At 50.2% G+C, this 21,215-nt stretch overlaps 1 protein-coding gene across 3 annotated transcripts in view; it reads left to right on the forward strand.

Annotated features, from left to right (window-relative positions):
* Positions 1–21,215, forward strand: part of SPI1 (Spi-1 proto-oncogene) — a 30,404-nt gene that overhangs the window by 7,182 nt on the left and 2,007 nt on the right. Inside the window, exons 1-3 of one of the 3 annotated variants that reach the window (XM_082340272.1) lie at positions 6,533–6,694; positions 9,016–9,115; positions 20,782–20,969. In XM_082340272.1, coding sequence (XP_082196398.1) covers positions 6,650–6,694; positions 9,016–9,115; positions 20,782–20,969 — 333 coding nt within the window. In that variant the 5' untranslated portion in view covers positions 6,533–6,649. Of the gene's footprint in view, positions 1–6,532; positions 6,695–9,015; positions 9,116–20,781; positions 20,970–21,215 lie in introns of those variants that run through there. The other 2 variants (XM_082340273.1, XM_082340271.1) reach the window with 2 other exon arrangements.

Below are 21,215 nucleotides of genomic sequence, written 5' to 3' on the forward strand. Positions count from 1 at the left end.
TTTTATCCAGGGCAACGTGACAATATCTCTATATTTATCTACCTACCTACTTAAAAGTTTCCAATGCCGTACAGGACTTCCCTGGTGGCGCAGTGGTTAAGAATCTGCCTGCCAATGCGGGGGACACGGGTTCGAGCCCTGGTCCGGGAAGATCCTTCATGCCGCGGAGTAACTAAGCCCGTGTGCCACAAGTACTGAGCCTGCGAGCCACAACTACTGAAGCCCGTGCGCCTAGAGCCCGTGCTCGGCAACAAGAGAAGCCACCGCAATGAGAAACCCACGCAGCGGAACGAAGAGTAGCCCCCGCTCGCCGAAACTAGAGAAAGCCTGAGTGCAGCAATGAAGACCCAATGCAGACAAAAAAATAAATAAAATTTTAAAAATGCAGTACACAAAACTAATACAGTGTTATATGCCATTTATACCTCAATTTTTAAAAATATGTCTCCTTTGACATCAAAAGAGGTGAGTCAAAAATTTCTGTGACCTGGCTCAGCCAAATAAATAAATAAATAAATATTTTTAAAAATTCTGTGTATACTTCAATAAAAAAATAAAAATAAAAATTTTTAAATTAAAAAAGTTTCCATGCACCTACATTAGAGCATCTAAATAATTATCTGGTCTCTTTTCCAGTGAGTTAAGATCGAAAGCTATGCCATTTTCTTTTTTTTTTTTCTCTATTTGTTGTTGTTGTGCTTGTTTTGAATTTTATTTATTTATTTTTTATACAGCAGGTTCTTATTAGTTATCTATTTTATACATATTAGTGTATATATGTCAATCCCAATCTCCCAATTCATCCACCATTTTCCATATTACTTATAATTGAAGGACTTTTTATTTCTATTTTAGGTAACTTCTGATCCTATTTATTAGTGTCTACAGGGAGGTGCACAAGGGTTTTTGACTCAGCCTGCATTTGGTTGCGGTGATTTTCTTTTCACTATCACTCTCTTAATAGTCAAAATTAGACTTGGAAAATTAAATATAGAGAAAGAATTTATAGCATTTTACTTTCTTTCCCTTTGAACATTTACTTCTGCAGAAGTAGGACTTTCTCCTACATAGTTTTCATTTAAGGCGGAAAAATATGTTTTGTTCTTTACTGTTGAAGGATGTTTCTTAGAAGCAAGCAAACATGAAAGCATGAGAACCGCCACCTGGAGCCGGCACTACAGTCCATCCAGCCCAGCAAACGACCTTTAACTCAAATCTTCCCCCAACTATTCCAGTGGACACTCCCTTCTAGCGTCCCTGGAAAAATAACCAAAACAAAACCACTGCTCTTTGACCCAGTATTTCAACTTTGGGGAATTTATCCTAGACGTACACTTGCATATGTGTAAGTTAGCAAATTTTATCTATTGCAGTATTATTTGTAATAGCAAAAGACTGGAAACAACCTGAATGTCCATCAATAAGAGACTGGTTAAGTAACTTTTTAAACAATGGAATACTATACAGCAATGAAAACAGACCGCGGCTACATGCAACAACATAGTGGGAAAGAAGAAGTGGGATACAAAAGAATATTTACACTATGATTCTCTTTGTATAAAGATTAAAATCTGTTAAGGTAAAAACTAAACTATATTGTTAGAGGTGTTTACATAAGTGCGAAAACTATAAAGAAAATGAGGACACAATTACTGAAAAAGTTAAGATAGTGTTACTTCTAGAGAGAGGGAAGGGATTTGGGGGATGCTTCTGTAGTGCTGGCAACGTTTTATTTTTTGACCCGGATGGTGGTTACATAAGTGTTCACTTTATAATTATTCTTTAAATTGGACATAAGTGGTTCATGCAGTCTTTTGTATGAATGAAGTCTCTCATGATGTTAAACTATCACAGTCCATCCAAACAGTGGAATACTATATAGTCATTAAAAAGAACGAGGCAGCTCTATACGCATGGACATGGGATGGATTTAGGGGGGAAAACAACCAAAGTGAAGTGCAATATGTTTAGTATGCTACTTTCTGGGTGAAATTTTAAAAAGACTATGTCTGCCTCTATGCCTTTGTCTGCTTAGACTATCCCTAGAAAAATACCCAAGAATCAGGTAACAGGGAACTGGACAGTTGTTTCCCTTTTTGTACCTTTTGGATTTCATACCATGTGCATATATTACCTATTCAAAAAATAAAGTAATTTTAAAAACTGTTTCACTTCTCATTCCCTGGAGCACCTAAGATTTTTGGTGTGAAACCAATTTCTTGGCCACAAGAAATATGAACCACAAGCCAACATGATGCTCCTGGGGGCCTCCAGCAAGTTGGGGACCCTCTCTGGTCCCATTTCCTCTGCTGCAGAAGGAGGCCAGGCCTGTGCTCCTCTGAGGTCCTGTCGCTACCCAGTCCCTGCTGTCCTGTCTCCTCTCTCCCTCCCTTGTCCTCCCCTCCCACCACCCCCGCCCCGTTCTCTCTTTCATTGCCTCACTTCTCTCTACTCCCTTCTTTGACTCTTTCTCCTTTTTTTTTTCCTTTCTCTTCCTCTCCAGTTCTGGCTGCCTTTCCCCTCTCTGCCCTTCCTTGCTCTCCCCATATTTGGCTTCTCTTCCTCTGCCTCTTTCCCCTGTCCTAGGATCCAGCCCTTCCTAGAGCCCCAGAAGGCAGGTTCATGCCCCAGCTCTCCACTCACAGGTTGTGTGACCCTGGGCGAGTCACTGACCTCTTGGGCCTCAGGGTAACAGATGGTTGTCCTGGTTACGTGAGATCACAAGGGTGGAAGCACTCAGCACAGTGCTGACTCAGAAAATAATTTCCCCCCTTTTTAAAACATTTTTTAATTTTTAAAATGTTTTATTTTTGGCTGTGTTGGGTCTTCATTGCTGCGCGTGGGTTTTCACTAGTTGTGGTGAACGAGGGCTACTCTTCATTGCGGTGCGCAGGCTTCTCAATGCAGTGCAGAGCATGGGCTCTAGGTGCACGGGCTTCTGGAGTTGTGGCTCGCAGGCTCAGTAGTTGTGGTGCACAGGCCTAGCTGCTCTACGGCATGTGGGATCTTCCCGGACCAGGGCTCGAACCCGTGTCCCCTGCATTGGCAGGCAGATTCTTAACCACTGTGCCACCAGGGAAGTCCCTTTCCCCCCTTTTTAAGGAGCTGTTAGCCCTGGGGTTGTGGATTATCAGACCTTCCCTGCTCTGCTCAGAATTGCTTAGAATCTGGGTCCTACTATTCCAAAGGCTTAGGATAACATCAGGTCCCTAGGAATTCGAATCTCGGGAAGAGGCCTCTGGTGCACTTTGGGAGGAGGGGCAGTGGGAGGAAGAATGGGGAGAACTTGCTGTGTGAATGGACACAGGATGCTGGAGTTGCATGGAAAGCGGGAGTCAGTTCTGCCCATTTCCATAGATTTGGGGCCCTGGGTCTTTTATGGGTTTCCTTACCCAGGCCCCTTGGGCTTGGCCAGACTTGGGACTATGGAATCTCGTTCTTCTCCTGAGGCCCCTTGAGGCTTAGGGCTCAGGAACACAGAGCCGACCTGGTCTGCTCCCTGTGTCCACGGAGGGGAGCACCACACGCCCTGCTTATAACCAGCAAAGGCTCCACAGTCGCCCCCGGAAACCCACCAGCCTCCTGGGCTTGGTACTCAAGGCTCTTTGCCTTCTTGCCCTGTCTTGCTTCCAGCCACAAGGAGGGCAGCTCACTGTTCCCTTGTTCTCTCCCAGCTCCTTGCCTTTGCTCAGGCTGGTCCCTCAGCCGGACATGCTCTCTCCCTTGCACGCTTTCCTACCTGGGGCCCTGACCTGATTAACTGTTCGCTAATGCAACTGGCACCTCTTGTGCCCCTGCCTCCCAGAAGGACCATGCCGTCTGCTCACACGTGTGTTCTCTCTGCAGGCCTGTGAGCTCCTGGAGGCCCAGGGCATGCTTCCTTCATGTCTGTGTCCCCTTGCCAGGCCAGCACATGGGAGACCCTCAATAAAAAGTTAGTGATTAGGGGCTTCCCTGGTGGCACAGCGGTTAAGAATCCGCCTGCCAATGCAGGGGACATGGGTTTGAGCCCTGGTCTGGGAAGATCCCACATGCCACGGAGCAACTGAGCCCGTGCACCACAACTACTGAGCCCGTGTGTCACAACTACCGAAGCCCACGCACCTAGAGCCCGTGCTCCGCAACAAGAGAAGCCACCGCAATGAGAAGCACGCACACCGCAACGAAGAGTAGCCCCCGCTCGCCGCAACTAGAGAAAGCCTGGGCACAGCAACGAAGACCCAATGCAGCCAAAAATAAATAAATTAATTAATTTTTTTAAAAAAGTGATTAAATGAATGAATAAGTAGATAAATAAGCATATAAGCAAAACAAACCAAGATAAGAATGAATGAATGAAAGAATGAATGAACACATCAAGCAGGACCTGGTTCTCATGCAGTAGAGCCAACCCCACACACAGCCAGTCAGCTGGGACTAGGCCTTCTTTTTTTTTTTTTTTTTTTAATTAATTTATTTTATTTTTGGCTGTGTTGGGTCTTTGTTGCTGTGTGAGGGCTTTCTCTGGTTGTGGCGAGCGGGGGCTACTCTTCATTGCGGTGCGTGGGCTTCTCATTGCGGTGGCTTCTCTTGTAGCGGAGCACGGGCTCTAGGCACATGGGCTTCAGTAGCTGTGGCACATGGGCTTCAGTAGTTGTGGCGTGCAGGCTCAGCAGTTGTCGCTCGCGGGCTCTAGAGCGCAGGCTCAGTAGTTGTGGCGCATGGGCTTAGTTGCTCCGCGGCATGTGGGATCTTCCCGGACCAGGGATCGAACCCTGCATTGGCAGGCAGATTCTTAACCACTGCGCCACCAGGGAAGTCCCTAGGCCTTCTTGATGGGAAAGTGGGGACAGGGATGGAGCTGATGCCAAGTCAGCCCGCCTCTCCCCTCCTCTTGGTGAAGAACCTTGGTCAGGTACCTAGGGAGTCCTGAGGACCAGTGACGTGGACCCCTTGGAGAGTCCCAAGTGTGGATGCAAAAAATCAGTGAAGATGTAGGTGAAATAGATCTAATGGTGAACCCAGACCTGTGAATCCCTGGTCTTTGCTGCAAGTAAAGAAACACTTGGGCGTCTGGGATTCCACTGACAGGAAGGAGGCTGGCTAGTCTTAGTGGGAAGGGGATATAAAGCAAAGAGTTAGACTACACAGGGGAGGAAACTGAATGCTCAAGAAGTTCTTCCCCAAGAGAAGTGGACTCACCAGAGATCAAAGGATCAAAAAATGTCTCTATTCATCCTTCTGCCCTCCAGACTAGATCAGGAATTCCCTGAAGGCAGGGATCTTGTCCAGTATCTTTCTCTTCTCCCAGCACTCAGCATAAAGCCTGGAACTCAATTAATATTGGCAGGATACATGGATGGATGGATGCATAAATGTATGGATGGATAAGTGGATGGATGGATGGATGGATGGATGGATGGATGAATGGATGAATGGATGGATGGATAGGTGGATGAAAAGGACCAATGGATGAACAGATTGATAGCTGGACATCAAGTGGATAAACAGATGGAAATGTGGATGAATAACAGATGGATGGGCTGATATATGAACATATAGATGGCTACTTGGACAAGTAGATAAACAAATGGGTGGATGGATGACAGACTAACAGATAAATGGGTGAATGAATGCACAGTTGGATAAACTGATAGACAAATGTATGACTGGATTGGTGGGTGGATAGATGGATCGACAAACAGACAGATAAACAAATGGATGGGAAAATAGATGAATGGATGGACAGACAGGAAAAGTTTGTAAACTAGGAAGACTAGATTGATATTAAGGCATTGTTAAGGGGAGGAGACACTGAGAAATCTGGGCTGGGAGTAGAGCATCTAGGGATTTGGAAGAAGTGGTGGTACTTAGGAAGCTGGGAGGGGAGGGTGTAAGAACGCTTCTGGTGAAAGGGAAGCTGGTGGAGGGAAGGGGAAAGCGGCGCTGTGCTGAGGACCCTGCCCGAGAGCCCAGCCCCAGGCTGGATAGAACCCAGGGGTTGGGGTCCTACGGGCCCAGGAAGAGCCAGGCCTGGCACTCTGCTGGATCAGAGCCCTCAGCCAGCCAGGCTGCCCCAGAAAGCAGAGACCCCAAGAGGCCACCCTTAACAGCTCTGACCCCAAGGAAGTGACTGTTGGCCACGTGGGGGTCTCAAGAGAAGCAGGTATTTGTGGGGTTAGGGGTTAGAGGTTAGAGAGCCTCTGCAGGGCCTGGGCGCCGGAAAGGCCTCTGGTGGTGGAGCCAGCCTTCCTCCCTCCCACTCTTCCTCCCCACCCCAGCCCTCAAGGCCGCCCCTCACAGTCCCAGCTTCCTCTGGGCAGGGGGCCTGGCCCCCATGGCCTCCCAGGCCAGCCCCTGGAGCACCACCTGCCCCAGCCGGCCAGAGACTTCCTGTAGCGCAAGAGATTTATGCAAACGGGCTGGGGTGGTGATGTCACCCCAAGGGGACTATCTCCCAGCGGCAGGCCTTCGATAAAATCAGGAACTTGCGCTGGCCCTGCAATGTCAAGGGAGGGGGCTCACCCAGGGCTCCTGTAGCTCAAGGGGCAGGCCTGAGCCCTGTACCCGCCCTGAGTCCGTCCAGCCCCCGACGGGGCGCCCCATCCCCAGGGGCTCCGCACTGGCCCCCACCAAGGCAGGGGACCTGACCGGCTCGGAGCTCGGCTGGATGTTACAGGCGTGCAAAATGGAAGGGTTTCCCCTCGTCCCCCCTGTGAGTATTGGGACTCCTCCACCAGCCCAACCTGTGGCCCTCGGACGCCCGCCAGCTTGCCTGCCAGCCCGCCGGCTGCCCTCCCACTATCAGTGGGAAGTTGGTGTTTCCTCCCTGGAGCTCCCGGCCTGAGACCCAGCAAGGGGGCCATTGGCTTCCTCGGAGCGTGCCCTGGCGGGCTGAGGGCTGAGCCCATGGTGGAGCTGTGATCGGTGGGGCCTGAACGGTTATTTATAGATGGGGCTTGGGTGGCAGGCCAGAGCTCCACGGCAGGGTGCTGGGCTGAGGATGGTGAGGGTGGCGGCAGGGAGGTGGTGGCGGAGGAAATGGGGAGACTGGTTGGGGGGGGGGGGATGACAGTCCCCAGGACAGTACGGGCTTGAGGGCGGGCGGCAAGAGGCCAGAGGTGGCCTGGGTGCTTCTGGAGACTGAGGCTGCCTTAAGCCTGGGTCCCCACCAGCCAGCCTGGGGCCTGGCACAGAGGACACTGTTGTTGACCCAAGGGTCTGGGGCTTGGGCCCTGGGCCCTGAGTGGCAGAGGCAGGGGTCGGGGCAGGCGCTGGGCCGGAGCAGTGAGGGGAGCAGAGACTAGCCACGCAGTCAGGCGTGGGCTCTGGCTGGGGATCAGGGAGTGGAGGGCAGGGGCTGGTGCTGGGCACATCCCGGGGCTGAGATTGGGGCTGGGGTAGGAGCTGGGAGAGGTCAAGGGGGGAGCCTGGGGTGGGGGCAGGGCTGAGGCTGGAGGTGAAGAAGCAGGAGTCCCGGGGGACCCCGGGGAGGGAAGGGCAGCCGTCTGGGGCAGACCCCCTCTGCTGCTGCTCTCAGTGACAGTTGCAGCCTTCGGCAGGTGTCAGACCCGGGTCCCTCTGAGAGGACCCCTCTCCCTTTTCCCACCCTGTCCTAACTCAGCCAGGGTGGGGAGCTCTGGGGGGAGACGGGAAGGGCTTGGCAGGGCCTGCCCACCTGACTCAGCTTTCCCGGCCTAGAGGCAGCTCCCTTACCCCCGCCCCACCCCAGCCGGGCCTCAGAGCCTGGGGGAGGCACCCCGGGCTTGACATCCTGCTGTGGGGTTGCACTGCCTGCAAGCCCAGTGCCAGGTTCCTCCCTGGGCCGGACACAGAACCAGCACCTGGCCCTGGCCCACCCTCCCCCCACCTGGGGAGCGGCAGGGGTGACAGAGGTGGTCCCGAGAAGAGCCAGCTCAGCCTCCAGAAAGCCACAGGCCCTGGGGTTCAGCCACCCTGTCTCTGACCCTTGACCTCTGAATCCCTGAACTCCAGCTAGAGCGGGGCAGGAGGCACATCCTATTGGGCTCCCACACCTCGCCCCAGCCCAGGGGCTACTCGGAGTGGGTCCTTGGAGGGTGGGCTACCAAGGCAGCCCTGGTTGCCAAACCAAGCCCTGAGGGCCAGAGTTACTGTTGTGCAATCCTCGGGCACACACTGTGCGGGGGAGGAAAGGCCTGATGACCGTTGGGAAGCCTCCGGGTGTGCATTCCCTGTGCCAGTGGGGCGGGGCGCGGGGAGGAAGACCAGGGAGCATCCCAGGGAGGGTGTCGGGAGGAGGGGGAGGAGGGAGAGGCCCCCAAACCTGCCCTGCCTGGGTGAGTCCTGTAAAATCCATCAGTGTGAACGGCCACTGGTCATGGCGGTGGCCCTGGGCACCGGCTAAGAGAGAGAGTGGGTGTCAGGGCGGGGCTGTAGCAGGAGGACAAGCGTGTGTGCCGTGGGGTGAGTGTGGCGTGTGAGTGACCGAGGAAGGGCGCGGGTATGAATGTGTGGTTTAGTGCACTTGCAGGCAAGTGGGTGGATACGTGCGTTAATCCCAGTGACCCTGCGTGTGCCTACAGATGGGTGCATAATGGTGTGTGTGTGTGATGACAAGTGTGTGTAAGTGTGAGTGCCCCCTAGAGCGAGTGTGAGGGCTGTGAGTGGACGAGGGGGTGAGAGTTCGCATGTGGGAGTGTGGGTAGAAATGTGTCATGGGGAGTATGTATGTATTTGGGGGGTGTAGGCATATCAGTGTGACCGTGAGAGGGTGAGTGTGTGGGGCTGGGATCCGGGCACATGCTGGACTGTGAGTATGAGTGTGAGGTGACGTGGGGAGCAGCTGGGCTGTCCTCTCAGACCTGGTCCTCTTTTGACCTCTGACCTCCAGGGTCCCTGTCACCCCCTTTCTGCAGGAGCCAAGGCTCTTGCTCCCCTGGGTCCCCCTCTTCCACTCTCTGTGGCCTCTCCCAGTTCCAAGCAGAGAGAGGGCTGTAAGCCTGATACAGACGGTCTCCCGGCCACAATCCCAGCCCTGACACCCTCCTCTCTCAGCAGCCATCGGAAGATCTAGTTCCTTATGACACGGATCTCTACCAACGCCAAACGCACGAATATTACCCCTATCTCAGCAGTGATGGAGAGAGCCACAGCGGTGAGTACCGGGCCCCGGCCCAGCCCCACTTCCCCAGCCTGGCCTGCGCACCTGAGCACTGCTGGGTTCTGGGGAGAAGGGAAAGGCGCCTCGTTCCCAGGGCTTCTTTGGAACTCTGAGAATCAGCTCCACTTAGCTCTTGGGGATGTGAATTCACTACCCTGATCCCCGACACTCCTGCTTCCCAACACCCCGCACCCCCAGGCTGCGTTTATGGACCATGCTTGGCGTATCCAGGCATGGGTTAGCTTCTTCCACATCTATCTTCTTGCCCAACACTTTTGGCCTTTTTACACACGAGGAAACAAGCTAAGCGGCTACGGGACTTGTACAAGGTGGCACAGCCGGTCAGTGGGACCCAGCTCTGTCGGTCTGCTCCAGGTCCAGTGCTTTCTCACCTTCCCCTCCCCCAATTCCCCGTCTTCCTCTCCGTTCTTGTCTCACACACACACACTCCCCCCCACCTCCTTGCTGGTGCAGCCCCACTCCCTGCTGTGTGTGGCGAGCAGAATTTGTCTATTGGCATTTGAGCTGGATAATTCTATGTTGTGAGGCCTGTCTTGTGCATTGTAGGATATCTGGCAGCATCCCTGGCTTCCACCCACTAGATGCCAGCAGTACTGCCAATCACGACAGCCAAAGATGTCTCCGGCATTGCCGTGTCCCCTGGGGGCGGGGGCAGAACCGCTCCTATGTGAGAGCTGCTGAGCTAAAGGAAAGGCTCTGAGGACTCCCTCATTCAGCAGGGGCTGAAGCCCCCAGTCTGTTCGGGATGGGGGTGAGGATGGGGCCTGGGCCAGGGACGTTTTCCATCTGGGTCTAACTGTGCTCCCCCAAGGCCCAGCCTTGATCCTGAAGCAAATTCAGGGGAGGAGAGAGAGGCCTTCAGTGCCTGGGACCTGGGCAGGGAGATAAGAGAGGTTACCTGAGGTGGATCTTGGTATAGTGATGGGACATCTCTGGACCGAAGGCCAGGTGGCCCAGTTAACGGGTCTTCACTGGAGGATTCTTTGGGGGGGGGTCTGAGACCTGGGCAGGCCAGACACTGGGGTTTCTGCAGTCCCAGAGGGACAGGCATGCTATGTGCCACAGCTGAGGAAGGTTTCACACCTGAGGGCCACACCTGGGAGCCATTCACACCCGTAGCTCCATTCTGCTGGCACATCTATGGCAGTTTAAACCTGACGGCCACACCCAGAGATGCCATTTGTGGTGAGTCCTTATTTAGGGCCCTCACATCCAGATGCCAAACCTTGCGAACAGTTTCAGCTGGAACTCACACCTGACAACTACTGTAAAGACTATACCTGGAAGCTGTGTCTTGAGAGTAGGTGGTGGATGTACTTCAAGGTCATTTCTGGGAACACACAGGCTTCTTTCAGAACTCTAGGGCTAGAAAGTCTTTAAAAATATCCTTTTTCCATCCGTTTAAGCTTGTTTATAATTCTACAAGAAATGCATCCTCTCTGTGGAAAATCCAGACAATTTAGAGAGTGTCCCTCATCCAACTCTATCCCCAGATCCCCCACTGCCAGGGTCAAGGGCTGGGTCTCCCTGATCCAGAGACCTGCGGGCACACCCTTCCACCAAGCAGTTCGGGACCAGAGAAGGTCCCTGCTTGAGGACTGGCGCCCCCTGGTGGCTTCAGGCAGCAGGACAGCTCGGGTCCCAGCAAGCTCAGGGCTACCTCTGACCCCTTCCAGCATTAGGGATCCTTTCTCCTCTGGCCTGACCCCTTCTCAGTTTCACTGGGTTTGGGTGCATTTCTTTTGGGTCTCTTGAAGCCTCATTTTCTCCTCCTGCGATATGGGTGTGCTATGGGTTTGTATATCTAGAAACCAGCTAGGCCTGGGGTGGGCTGATGGAGTGAGCACTTTAGAGAAAGCCAGTGCTTTCCTGGCTCAGTGATCAGGCAGATCCCTTATATCTGGGGTGGGGCTCTAGGAATGACTCCTAATGTGTGAGCTCCCCATTTGGGTCCTTCAGACCCAAACCCTTCATAGACTCCTCCAGCATCCCCAGGTGTTCTGGTCCCTATTCACCAACCCCCGCCTCCCTGCCACACCCCTGCCATCATGGCCCACCTGGCCATCTGTTCTGTCCCTTAATATCTGTTGGAAGGTATTCTCTGAGGACTCAAGAGTAGAGACACCCGCACATTCTCCCACCTGTTCCTGCATGTCCTCTGCATCTGTATTTTTAGGTGGTGAGGCTTAGTGAAAAGGCACTGGGGCCAGACCTGGGTCTAGTCCTGGCTCCATCACTCACTAGTGTGTAACCTTGGAGCAAGTGACTTAACCCCTCTGAGCCCCTGTTTCTTCATCTATAAAACTGAGGGCATGAAAACACTCCACAGAGTTGCAATGATTAAATGAGGTTAACACATGTAATATATGAGGTAATATACTGAGTACAAGGCCCAGTAAACTTTCAGGACATAGTAGGTTAGCTTTACCGAATCCCCCCAGGTGGGAGGGATGAAGCAGCTGAGAGAGTAGAGAAGCACAGAAGGTTTTGTGACAGATCAACTGGGTCATTTTCCAATGGCCCAGATGACAGCCAGCCAGGTACCCACTCACCCATCCATCCACTCCCCTCCCATCCACCCAGCCACCTACTCACCCACCCATCCTTCCAACGCTTATTGTACAATCCACTTGTCCACTCATCCCCTCATTTGTCCATCCACCAAATAATCTCTGATTACATGGCATGTGCCAGAAACTGTTCTAGGCACCGGAGTTTCCATGATGAGCAGGCCAGGCAAGGCCACTGCTCTTGTAGAGCTTACAGTGAGGGAGAGAGACAGTGAAAAATCAAATTAACAGACATGTACTAATAAGTCCTATGGAAAGTAGAGTAATGTGATTCGGAGTGTCTAGGTGGGGGACACTTTAATTGGGTGGTCAAGGAAGGCCTCTGAGGAGGTGGCAGTTGAGTGGAAATCTGAGTGCAGGGAAGGAAAGTGAATGTCAAGGCGGGTAGGGACAGGTGTTCTAGGGAGAGAGAAGAGCAAGTGCAAGAGCAGGAGGGACCTCCTCCGAGGACCAGAGTGGCCAGTGAGCACAGGCAGAAACAAAATGAAGCCAGAAGGGTCTGCCGGGGGCAGATCACGCAGGGCGTGTTGGCCGTGGCAGAAGTTTGGGTTTTATCCTGCATCTAATGGGAAGCCATTGGAGGGTTCTGAGCAGGGAAATGACATGATCTGAATAACCTTTGTGTGTGTGTGTGTGTGTGTGTGTGTGAGTGTGTGTGTGGCGAAAATCTAAATAAATTGTAAATGTTTAATTTTAATTATTAAAACAAGAAATACCCATTGCAAACAATTTAAAAATACAACAGCATATCAAGTGAAATATTACCCTCTTCCCGTTCTTACTCTTCCCTGACAGCACCTTGGTCTATCCTTGCAGATATTTTATTTGACATGTATAATCCTGTATGTTTGTAAGTGTATATGTCCACATGTGCATATTCTATCCATTCAAAAATGGACTGTAGTATCATGCTGTTCTGCAATCGGCTACTTTTTACACACACTTATCATAGCCATTCCTCCATGGCATACACAGCAACCAGAGAGAGAGAAAAGCCATTTCTCCAGTCTTTCTATTACAGGGCTATGTAAGTGTATATATGAAGATCTGAAATAGAGACTTAGAACAGCAGTTATTTATTCACTCACAAACATTTACTGAGTACTTTCTATATGCTAGGTGGAGATGAATCTAGCTTGATTTTTTACTTTGAGGCATCTATTCACTTGTACTATGAAAATGAGAACCTGACTTTCTAGGTATTTATAACACACACACACACTCACACTCACACTTCTCCACATATACCAAGATACTTATAGTAACTTTTTCCCTTCTTTTTCATTTTATTGCTGTAATGGGCATACAACATAAGTGTGTAAGTTTACGGTGTGACAGCATAATGACCTCACACACATGTACATTGTGAAATGATTACCACATAAGTTTAGTTAACATCCATCACCTCATATAGTTACAAAAAAATGTTTTTCCGGGCTTCCCTTGTGGCACAGTGGTTAAGAATCCGCCTGCCAATGCAGGGGACATGGGTTCGAGCCCTGGTCCAGGAAGATCCCACATGCCGCGGAGCAACTAAGCCCGTGCGCCACAACTACTGAGCCTGCGCGCTAGAGCCCGTGAGCCACAACTACTGAGCCCTCGTGCCACAGCTAATGAAGCCCGGACGCCTAGAGCCTGTGCTCCGCAACAAGAGAAGCCACCGCAATGAGAAGCCCGCGCCCCACAACGGAGAGTAGCCCCCACTCGCCACAACTAGAGAAAGCCTGCACGCAGCAACGAAGACCCAACGCAGCCAAAAAAAATAAATGATAATAAATAAATTTAAAAAAAAATTTTTTTTCCCCTTGTGATGAGAACTTTTAGGCGAAACTCTCTTGACTTTCGAAGTTGCCACACAGCAGTGTTAACTATAGTCATTGTGTACATAACATCCCCAGGACTTATTTATCTTACACCTGGAAGTTTGTACCTTAGACCACCATCACCCAATTTCCCCTGTCCCTCTCCCCACCACTACTTCTGGCAACCACAAATCTGATCTCTTTTTCTGAATTTAGCTTTTTTTAGATTCCACCTATAAGTGAGATCATACAGTGTTTGTCTTCCTCTGTATTCTAACTTTTGTTAAATCAGTATCTGAATTTTCCGTTATTAGGACCATGTGAATATTACTCACAGCCGAGCCACGTGGCGTACTTTGATTACCTGCACTTTCTCATCGCTGTGTTTCTGAGGGTCAGTGTGGCAGGGAGGTGGAGCCCTCACGCTGCCGCCAGGCTGCTGGGAGTCACGCCCCATCTCCTCGCTACTGGGTGGGGTGACCCCGGGCAAGAGGTCTCACCCCTCTGTGCCTCAATTTCTTTCTTTTTATAAATTTATTTATTTATTTTTGGCTGCGTTGGGTCTTCGTTGCTGCGCGCGGGCTTTCTCTAGTTGCAGAGAGCGGGGCTGCTCTCCGTCGTGGTGTGCGGGCTACTCATTGCGGTGGCTTCTCTTGTTGCAGAGCACAGGCTCTAGGCGCACAGCCTTCAGTAGTTGCGGCATGCGGACTCAGTAGTTGTGGTGCATGGGATTAGTTGCTCTGTGGCATGTGGGATCTTCCCGGACCAGGGCTCGAACCCGTGTCCCCTGCATTGGCAGGCGGATTCTTAACCACTGCGCCACCAGGGAAGTCCCTCAACTTCTTCTTAATGATACCTACTTCACAGGATTGCTGTAAGGATGGAATGAGTTACTACAGTTAAAATGCTTAGAACAGTGAACACTATATAAGGATTTATTACTCTTCTCATTATACTCTCCTAAGAAAGGATGTATGGGAGGTAAGGTTTTGTTCTTGTTGTTTGTTTTACCTGGTGTCTTTATGCTCTCACTTGATTAACAGTAGTTTGGCTGTGTACAGAAATCTAAGTTAAAAATCATTTTTTTTCTCACTGAAATTGAAAGCATTTCTCTACTGTCTTCTGGTTACTAGAGTTTTTCTTAGGAAATCTGATGTCATTCTATGTCCTCTTTTTGAATGTAACCATTTTTGGGTTTTTTTTCTTTTCTGTTTGGTTTTGTTTTGTCTCTCTGGAAGTTTTCAGTATCTTCTCCCAATACCTAGTGGTTCCACTGAATAAGCTTTTAAAAAGATCACTCTGGCTGCTGTGTGGAGAATAGATGGAGAGGAGACAAGAGTAGGAACGGGGGGAAAGCACAGTAGAAAACCACTGGAATAATCCAGGCGAGAGATGACGGTGGCTTGGACAAAGGTGGTGGCGAGAGAGACAGAAAGGAGCAGACAGGGACTTCCCTGGCAGTCCAGTGGTTAGGACTCTGTGCTCTCGCTGCTGAGAGCCCAGGTTCGATCCCTGGTCGGGGAACTAAAATCCCACAAGCCGCACAGCGTGGCCAAAAAAAAAGAAAAGGAAAAAAAAAGAAAGGAACAGACAGATTTAGGATAGATTCTGAAGGTGGGGCTCATAGGATTTGCTATTTATTATTATTATTTTAAAACTGTGATAAAATGCACATAATATAAAATTTACTATCTTAACCATTTTCAAATGTACAGTTCAGTGGCATTAAAAACATTCACGTTGTTGTGCAACCGTCACCACCAACCATCTCCAGAACTCTTTTCATCTTGCAAAACTGACACCCTGTACCAATTAGACAATAACTCCCCATTGCCCCCTCCCCTCAGACCCTGGCAACCACCATTCTACTTTCTGTTTCTATGAACTTGACTACAGTAACTACCTCATATTCATGGAATCATGCAGTATTTCTCTTTTTGTGACTGACTTATTTTACTCAGCATATAATATCCTCAAGGTTCATCGATGTTGCAGCATAGGTCAGAATTTCCTTCCTTTTTAAAGCTGGATAATATTCCATCGTATGTATATACCACATTTTGTTTATCCATCCGTTGATGGACACGTGGCTTGCTTCTACCTTTTGGCTATTGTGAATAATGCTGCTGTGAACATGGGTATAAAAATATCTTTTTGAGATCCTGCTTTCAGTTCTTTTGGGATATATACCCAGAAGTGGAACTGCTGGATTATAAGGTAATTCTATTTTTAATTTTTTGAGGACCCACCATACTGTTTTCCATAGTGGCTGCACCATTTTACATTCCTACCAACACTGAACAGGGATTCCATTTCTCCACATCCTTGCCAACACTTGTTATTTTCTGTTCTTTTAACCATATTTTAAATTGAAGTATAGTTAATTTACAATGTTGTGTTAGTTTCAGGTGTACAACAAAGTGATTCACTGAGTCATATATATTCTTTTTCAGATTCTTTTCCATTATAGGTTATTACAAGATATTGAATATAATTTTCTGCACTATACAATAGGTCCTTGTTGTTCTGTTTTTTGATAGTAGCCATCCAAATGGGTGTGATAGGATTTGCTATTTGCAGTGGGATTGTTGAAGGAAATGTAGTTCCAAAGTATGACCCTTCTCTTGTCCTTCTATCTTTCCAAACACTTATTCATCTTTTCACACAATAGACCATCCACCAATTTATTCACATATTCATCTAATCATCCATTCATTCACCTTTCCAAGTGTTCTTCCTTCCCCCTACCAAACCCTCCATGCATCTCCCACTGACTTATACATCTAATAAATATATGTTAAGCATCTTTTACATGCCAGGCACATTGCTAGGTGCTGTAGAGTGAATAAAACACAGGTCCTGTATCTTTGTAACAAGGGAAATAACTAAAACCTTAATAGTTAGGATACGATGTAGAAAGTAACAAGGAAAAAGAGACCCAGAACTCTCTGCTCTCTGGCCCTCAGTTTCCATATCTGAACAATTTGCAGGAGGGCTGGGCTTAAGGAGCCCTCGTCCAATGGTCTGTGATTTCCTGTGAAGGTTTTCTTCTCATCCCTTGCTTTCTTAATTCCTCATCTTCCTTCTCTTATCTTGATCTTACTTCTCCTTCCCTGGGGTGAGCCCTGGCTTCAGGCTGGGGTTTCTGCTCTGAGGAGGAAAGGTCAACTGAATGACACTTAAGGCTTGAATTTTGTGTATTGGGGGGGAGGGGGGTGGGGGGTTGTTTTAAATATCATTTTATTTTTGTCCTAGTGACATGCAGGTATTAGTGACACCAAAAAACTGCATTAGAATAGGGATGTGTGGGCAGGACTTTGGTCCCAGATTGGGAGCTGGTTTAGAGGGAGGAAGTGAAAGATTTTGGTAAATGGGTAATTGCTGGCTGGATGAATGAAGGTTCAGTGATGGATGGAAGGATGGATGGATGGATAATGGATGGATGGATTAAATGATGGATGATGAATGGGTGGATGATGGATGGATTATGGTTGGATGATGGATGGACAGATGGACGGATGGATGGGTGGATGGATGGATGATGGGTGGATGATGTTGGATGATGAATAATGAACGAGGGGTAAATGATGGTAGACAGACAGATGGATAAGAGCAGCCTGTAAATTCTCTCTGTCACCATGGGCCTTACTTAAAGCTTTCGTTAGCAGTCTTTTTCCTCAGAGGTGGTATGGCATAGTGGTAAGAGTTTAGTCCCTGGGGTCATACATAGGTGGGTTTGGATCCTGACTCTACCAATGACTGTCTGTGGACAAGGGACGTAATGTCTTTGAGTCATAGTTTCCTCCTATGCAAAAGGAAGATCATACTATAGTGGCCACCTTGTCAGAGCTAAGGTGAGGATTAAATGAGATAATGTGGATTAAGTACTTAGCACAGTGCCTGGTACATAAAAAACACATTAAAAGTTAACATTTATTGGTCACTTAATCAAATATTGATTGAGGCCTCGTATGTGTTGGGTGCCTAACAGGCTGTAGAAGGGAGGGTCCAGAGCTATCTCCAGATATGCAAATGACACTATATTCTTTTGAGGAGCAGAGTCATGCTAAAGGGGCATAAGTTGCAGGATAGTCTGGGTGACCTCTTGAAGTGACAAAAAGGGATAAAGCAATGCATTCATGAACAGTCATCCAGAAATGAGGTCCAAAGAGCCCAGGAGTGCTGACATTTGCATTAGAATGGACTCCTGGCATTGTGTTCCTTCAGAGGGCCCCATCCTTGGAACGTCTCTGCCTGCCAAACAGACAGCATTTATTACATAAATGCCTGAGCCCTCAAATCAAGGGTGAAGGCGAGGTTTCCGTTGGGCTTTTTGAAACCTTAAGTGTAGCCCAAGAGTCTCTGTTGCAGCTTTCAGGGGACCCTGGGGCAGGGTTCCAGAGCCTCAGCGAGCCAAGGGACCTCCTTAGGATCCTCTTAAAGGCCAGATTCCCAGGTCTCCTGTTGGCGCTGCTGATTCTGTGGGTCTCCAGTGGGCCCCAAACCTGCAGGCTTTTCCAGCCCCCAAAGTGACTCTGATGTGGGTGTACTGAGACCTGCTATGGAAAGTGCCGGCCTCAGGCTGTGCCCACCAGAGTGAGCCCGTGGGTCTCATGAGGAGCTAGAACAGAGGTGGGGAGCAGGAGAGAAAGACAGAACTCAGGGGCTCCCCAACCCAGAATTGGAGTAGGTGTGAGCGTGTGGGGTTGGTGGGCAGGATAAGGCATTCTATAACGATCTGGGCACTTCAGCCTGGGCAGGAGAAGGCAAAAATGGGAAGGGCCAGGAGTGGGGCCGGAGGGCAGTTCTACAGCTAAAGAGGAACCTGGATCCACTCACCAAATCCCAGAGCCACAAAGAGCCCCTCTCTAAAAGACAAAGCCCACTCTCCCAAAGCAAGTGGAGAATTTCTGGGTCTTGTTAACTCACAGCAAGATGAAAGTACAAATTCAATGTTGCCGTGTTTTGTTTTCCCTTCAGATTTGGATAATTTTCTGAAGGAGAGTCAGAGTTCTTAAGAGGATAGGATTTGCTCATTCATCCATTCATCCAGAAATGTTTGTTCAGTGCCTACTGAGTCTAGACACTGGGAACACAGAGGCGAACAAAACCAGTCCCTGCCCTTGGTGCGACGCTGGGCCCCCAACTCCAGCCTCTGGGAGAAAGTGACAGCCAGGGCCCTCAAACTCTTTCTCTGGGCCACAGACTAAGGTGGCAGGGAGCAAGGGAAGATGAGGAACTAACACATATTAAAGCATCTGCTGTTCGCTCAAGTGCTGATTTAGGTTCTCTAAAGAGAGCATTAAACATTAATAATAATAATTACTCTAATGATGATGATAGTTAATGTTTTACTGAGTCTTATTTTGTGTCATGTTCTGTTCTAAGTGCTTTGCGGGCATTAGCTCATTTAATCCTCACAGCAAGCCTATGAGATGGGTGTAATTATTAGCTCCATCTCACAACTGAGGCAACAGGCATAGAGAAGTAGAATGACCTGTGTCGCTCAGGGCTAAGTGGCAGAGTCAGGATTCGAACCCAGCTCTGGCCAAATCATGTACTTTCTCTCTCCTATGCCATGCGGCTTCACGGAGGTGGGAGCCTGGATTGTGGGTTCAAATGATTCCACACGTGGACCGGACCTCAGTAACCACTCAGTTGGGTCTCTGACTTTTGCAGTGGGGAATCAGAGGCTCAGGGAGATAAAATGTCTTGTCCAGGGTCACACAGCAAAGCCACCAGAGAGCAGGATTCGAAAGTGAGTCTCCTGATGACCAGTGCAGAGCCAAAACAACACATGTCATTTCTTAGGGATGTGTGAGTGAGTACGTGTTTGTGAGAAAGAAACAGAAAGAGGGAGACAGACACACACACACACACACGCGCGCACGCACGCGCACACACACGCACGCGCACACACACGCACACCAGGCTGGTGATGGTCCCTCTACAGGGCCCTGTGCTTGTCCTGGAGACACCATCCTGACTTAGCACCCTGTACACTCCCTCTTTGGTCACACGAGAAAATCCCTCTGGTCACTTTATCACCACATCTTCTTTTGGACCCCAGGAAGTCCTCAGACATGTGGCAGTTTTTGTTCCTGGAAATGGTGCCCAGAGAAACCATGTTGAAGGCTGGCTCCAGTCCCAGGCAGGGCTCCCAGTGGCACGTAGCTATTCCCCAAACTCAAAGCCACCCTACCGCAAACTCTGAAGGCACCCACCAGGGAGTTTCTGGGAAAGCCTCGGGTCCCGGCAATTTTGCTGGAACACAGGTGGAGCTGCCCAAGGACATGGCCTTGAGGGGGCGGTACCGGGAGCCCAGACAAGTTCTGGCGTGTGAGGAATGTCAGCCCTGTGACTTTGCAGTCACACCTTGGCCATGTGACAAGGCCGTGAGCTGTGACGGTGGGCAGCCAGTCAGCTCAGGAACCGCTGCTGTGTCTTAAGGGGAGGAGAGGGGACTCAACATTCCCCAAGGGCCGACTCTGGGGCTAGGAGGTTTTACAACTGTGAACTCATTTGTATCCTCCCGGTAACTATTATCCCCACTTTATAGGTGAGTCAACGGAGGCCAGAGGGGTCCATGCACGTGTTTGAGGTCACACGCAAAGTAAACGGCAGAGCCAGGATTCGGACTCTTTGGCTCAAAGGCCTGCGTCCTTGTGATCGCATGCGTGGCAGGGTAGAACGGTTGTTGAGAACAAAGCCTTTGCCTCGGACCTGGGTCCCAGCTCTGCCACTGATGAGGCCTCTGACCGCAGGCTATGTAGCCCCTCCAAGCCTCAGTATCCTCATCTACAGAATGGGGGTCGGAAAACAACAGGGTGGGTGGTGAGATGATTAATGTCAACTTGCAGTCCAGCCTGGCCCGTGGCGATTATTATATGGTAACACGGCCTGGCATTATTATTATTATTATTTTAATTTATTTATTTATTTATTTTTGGCTGTGTTGGGTCTTCGTTTCTGTGCGAGGGCTTTCTCCAGTTGCGGCGAGCGGGGGCCACTCTTCATCGCGGTGCGCGGGCCTCTCACTATCGTGGCCTCTCTTGTTGCGGAGCACAGGCTCCAGACGCGCAGGCTCGGTAGTTGCGGCTCACGGGCCCAGTTGCTCCACGGCATGTGGGATCTTCCCAGACCAGGGCTCGAACCCGCGTCCCCTGCATTGGCAGGTGGATTCTTAACCACTGCGCCACCAGGGAAGCCCACGGCCTGGCATTATTATTCTTTAATTAGCATAAGCTTTTCCTGCCCTGCCCTCCAGACCATTACTGGGACTTCCACCCCCACCACATGCACAGCGAGTTCGAGAGCTTCCCCGAGAACCACTTCACGGAGCTGCAGAGCGTGCAGGCCCCGCAGCTGCAGCAGCTCTACCGCCACATGGAGCTGGAGCAGATGCACGTGCTCGACACACCTATGGCGCCCACCCATGCCAGCCTTGGCCACCAGGTGCGTGCGGGGCCACCCGGCCTGGCCTGGCCCAGCCCGTGGCCTGTGGTGAGGCCGGCGCTTCGCAGGAAGCTGACGCGGGCTCTTACTCAACTTGGCTTCCTGCCTCACAGCGCCAACGGCCGCCTCCTGACCCCCCGACTGACCCCGTGACCCCACACCCCTTATCTCCTCTCGCCCCACCACGGACAGAGCCCAGATCATCCCCATGTCCCCACGGATCCTCCCGAGCCTGAAGGCCCGGCC

The sequence above is a fragment of the Balaenoptera borealis genome (assembly GCF_965194805.1).
Source record: "Balaenoptera borealis genome assembly, chromosome: 11".
NCBI classification, from domain to species: Eukaryota; Metazoa; Chordata; class Mammalia; order Artiodactyla; family Balaenopteridae; genus Balaenoptera; species Balaenoptera borealis.